The following is a 2,948-nucleotide window of genomic DNA, read 5'->3' on the forward strand; positions in this document are numbered from 1 at the left end:
CCGCAGCGTTTTGTACGTTGTGTTTAGTTTGCCACGTATATACTGGAGGCGACATCCAAGGCCAAAGGGACCCAATGGCACGCTGTCAATAGAGTGAGTAATGTGTTGTATTTTTATTATGATCGCAACGATTATAGAAATTATTAAACAAATTAATTAATTACAATTACTGCATTATATTTCAGACAGTGCAGATTGGTGGTGTATCATGTGGTAAACCGTAAACAATGAGTGACATACACGTGTGAGAGATCACTTCCTGCATTTTCCGCACTTATGCAGACTAAGCCAGAACGCGCGCACACGTCACACAGCAGGAAGCACGCGCGCCCTCAGATCACTTGGACGTGGTTGTGAACAAGAGGTAAAAATGATATAAACACTGTTCGTTTTCTTACACAAACCGCTCGTTTCGTGTCTTAGACCATCAATGTGTTCTTATGATGGGGAATTGTTTAATTTGGACTCCTCTGTGCATGCTCTTTGAGGTGGTGACCATACACCTCCATTATATGAGTCACAGACAAGAACGATTTGACCTAAAAATATCAAAATTGAAACTACTGCAGAGTTTCAATGTGGAACTGTGTGGTGCCCTTGAGGTAAGCTAAAACATACCAAAATTTAATTTGAAAGTGAACTATCCCTTTAAGGCATTTTTCTATGGTCACAATACACACTGCAATTTTCAGGAGTGACAACTGGATTTAAATGCGGGAGTCCATGTGTCTATAGAACACAACTCACTCCCAAAACTGCACCTCGGAGAGAAAGGAGGTCTGCCGATTAGCTAGTTTTGGTGGTGTGCTGGTGAGAGCAGCTGTGGTGCAGGGAGACAGACTGGGTCCAAAACCTAAGAATGAGCAAAAACACATACCTACATCTCTGCCCTTTATTTTTGTGCGGTCTCATTTTTTTCTGAATACCTTTGTATGCAAATACTACAATCGATAATTTTGTCTCCTGGTCGGCCCACAATACACCTCTCTCTGCCATCCTGTCAGATCTGAGTTAACACGACGCCTGACAATACACGCTCACTGGCGTGCTGGCATGCTTAGATGTGTAACAGTTAAACTTTACACTCTACATGATGTTGATAATACTGTAAAAACTAAAAAAGGGTTTTCATTACCTGTAAAAACAGAAATAATTTATACTTGTTACAGTATTCGAATAGAGTCAAAAATTTAGAATTTTTGATTTTTAAGGTGCATCTATAGGTGATGAAAAAATCTGCACGATATTATTACACAGAATAAAATGAATAGGTCTTTCTCCAAACTGCAGGTGATTTCTGAAACTGGTATATTTAAAACCTTTTGCCACACTGTTGAGCACTACATTTTATTTCCAAAATGAGTTTGCAAATGACATTTCAGGTCTCTTTGATATGTAAAACACTTTTTACACTGAAGACACGTGAAAGGCTTCTCTCCAGTGTGAAGCCTCATGTGAATGTTAAGGTTTCCTTTGTGTGTGAAACCTTTTCCACATTGAGGGCAGGTGAAAGGCCTCTCTCTAGTGTGAGCTCTAATGTGAATCTCAAGGATTGACTTGCTTATGCAAGTCTTTCCACAGTGATTGCACATGAAAGGGTTCTCTCTGATGTGAGTATTTACATGATTCTTAAGATCATTCCTGTCTGTCAATCTAATTCCACAATGATGACATGTAAAACCGTTCTCCCTCAAGTGAACCTTCATATGCTGGTTAAGGTTAACTTTACAACTGAAACTCTTTCCACACTGACCACATACGAATGGTTTCTCTCCTATGTGAATGTTCATGTGAATCTTAAGACATTCTTTCCGTGAGAAGCTCTTCCCACACAGTTTGCAGGTAAAAGGTTTCTCTCCAGTATGAATTCTCATGTGGGCATTACGGTTTCCTATATGCGCAAAACTCTGTCCACAGTGTTGACATGTATAAGGCTTCTCTCCAGTGTGAACTCTCAAGTGGGCATTAAGGTTTTCTTTACGTGTAAAACTCTGTCCACAATGTTGACAGGTGAAAGGCCTTTCTCCAGTGTGAATTCTCATGTGGACTTTAATATTTTGTTTTTGAGTGAAACTTTTTCCACATTGATGGCAAGTGAAAGAATCATTAGATATGGATTTCTGAGCCCTATTTTGTGAGAAAGTCTTTTCATTATGAGTGGATTTCTCTCCAGTCATGAAGTCATGATGCTTCTTGTATTGATCTTTCGCTTTCATCTCATTCAGTTCTTGACTCTCCACTTTCAGCACCATCAGGCCTGATGAAAAAAAGAAGACAAATATAAGTTAATACAAGTTTAATGACTCACAAGAACAGACATCAAAATCAACCTGAATGCATTAAAAGGAATGGTTCACTTAAAAATGAAAATTCAAGTTGTTCCAAATCTGTATGAATGTCTTTTTGCTACTAAACACAAAACAAGATATTTTGTGCAGTATTTGTGATATGTACAGTTGACTGTAGCCATTGGCTTCAAAAAGTATTTTGTTTCAATACACAAATGGAGGATGTGTAAATGAAGACAGAATTTTTATTCTTGGGTGGACTATTATTTTAAAGCATCAAAGCCAACATTAGCCTCTTTTTTCTATGAAACAAAGGCCGTAACCAATTTTTTTTAACACTGGGGGGAGCCAACTAATATATATATAGCCTGTTTCGCCACTAAAAACAACTGTGCGACTATGAAATAATATTTAGGAGCACTGGTTTCTACTTAAAATTTGTTTTTGCACGTATATTAATTATAATGGAACTTTTTTAGACTGAAACAACAATTCAATAAACAAGAAATATTAAGTTACTTACGTTGTCTGACTATAACACTATTGCCTGACTGTCAACGAAAATAGCTTGAACAAGTTACAGCTAAGCAGTTGCGGATCTCTAAAAGAAATGTGAGTTTTTAAACAAGTCTGTGATTCATGATTATCCATTCATAATTG

At 37.6% G+C, this 2,948-nt stretch overlaps 1 protein-coding gene across 1 annotated transcript; it reads right to left on the reverse strand.

Annotated features, from left to right (window-relative positions):
- Positions 1-1,267: 1,267 nt before the first annotated feature.
- Positions 1,268-2,252, reverse strand: LOC132098475 (gastrula zinc finger protein XlCGF8.2DB-like). The gene has a single exon (XM_059504584.1). It carries the CDS (start codon positions 2,250-2,252, stop codon positions 1,341-1,343), a length of 912 nt encoding a protein of 303 aa, XP_059360567.1. The 3' UTR covers positions 1,268-1,340.
- Positions 2,253-2,948: the final 696 nt, after the last annotated feature.

The sequence above is a fragment of the Carassius carassius genome, chromosome 22, assembly GCF_963082965.1.
Source record: "Carassius carassius chromosome 22, fCarCar2.1, whole genome shotgun sequence".
In the NCBI taxonomy this organism is placed as follows: domain Eukaryota; kingdom Metazoa; phylum Chordata; class Actinopteri; order Cypriniformes; family Cyprinidae; genus Carassius; species Carassius carassius.

What these genes read in the sequence shown, in the direction of transcription:
- LOC132098475 (XM_059504584.1), bottom strand. Translation starts at nt 2,252, where the DNA reads ATGGTGCTGAAAGTGGAGAGTCAAGAACTGAATGAGATGAAAGCGAAA.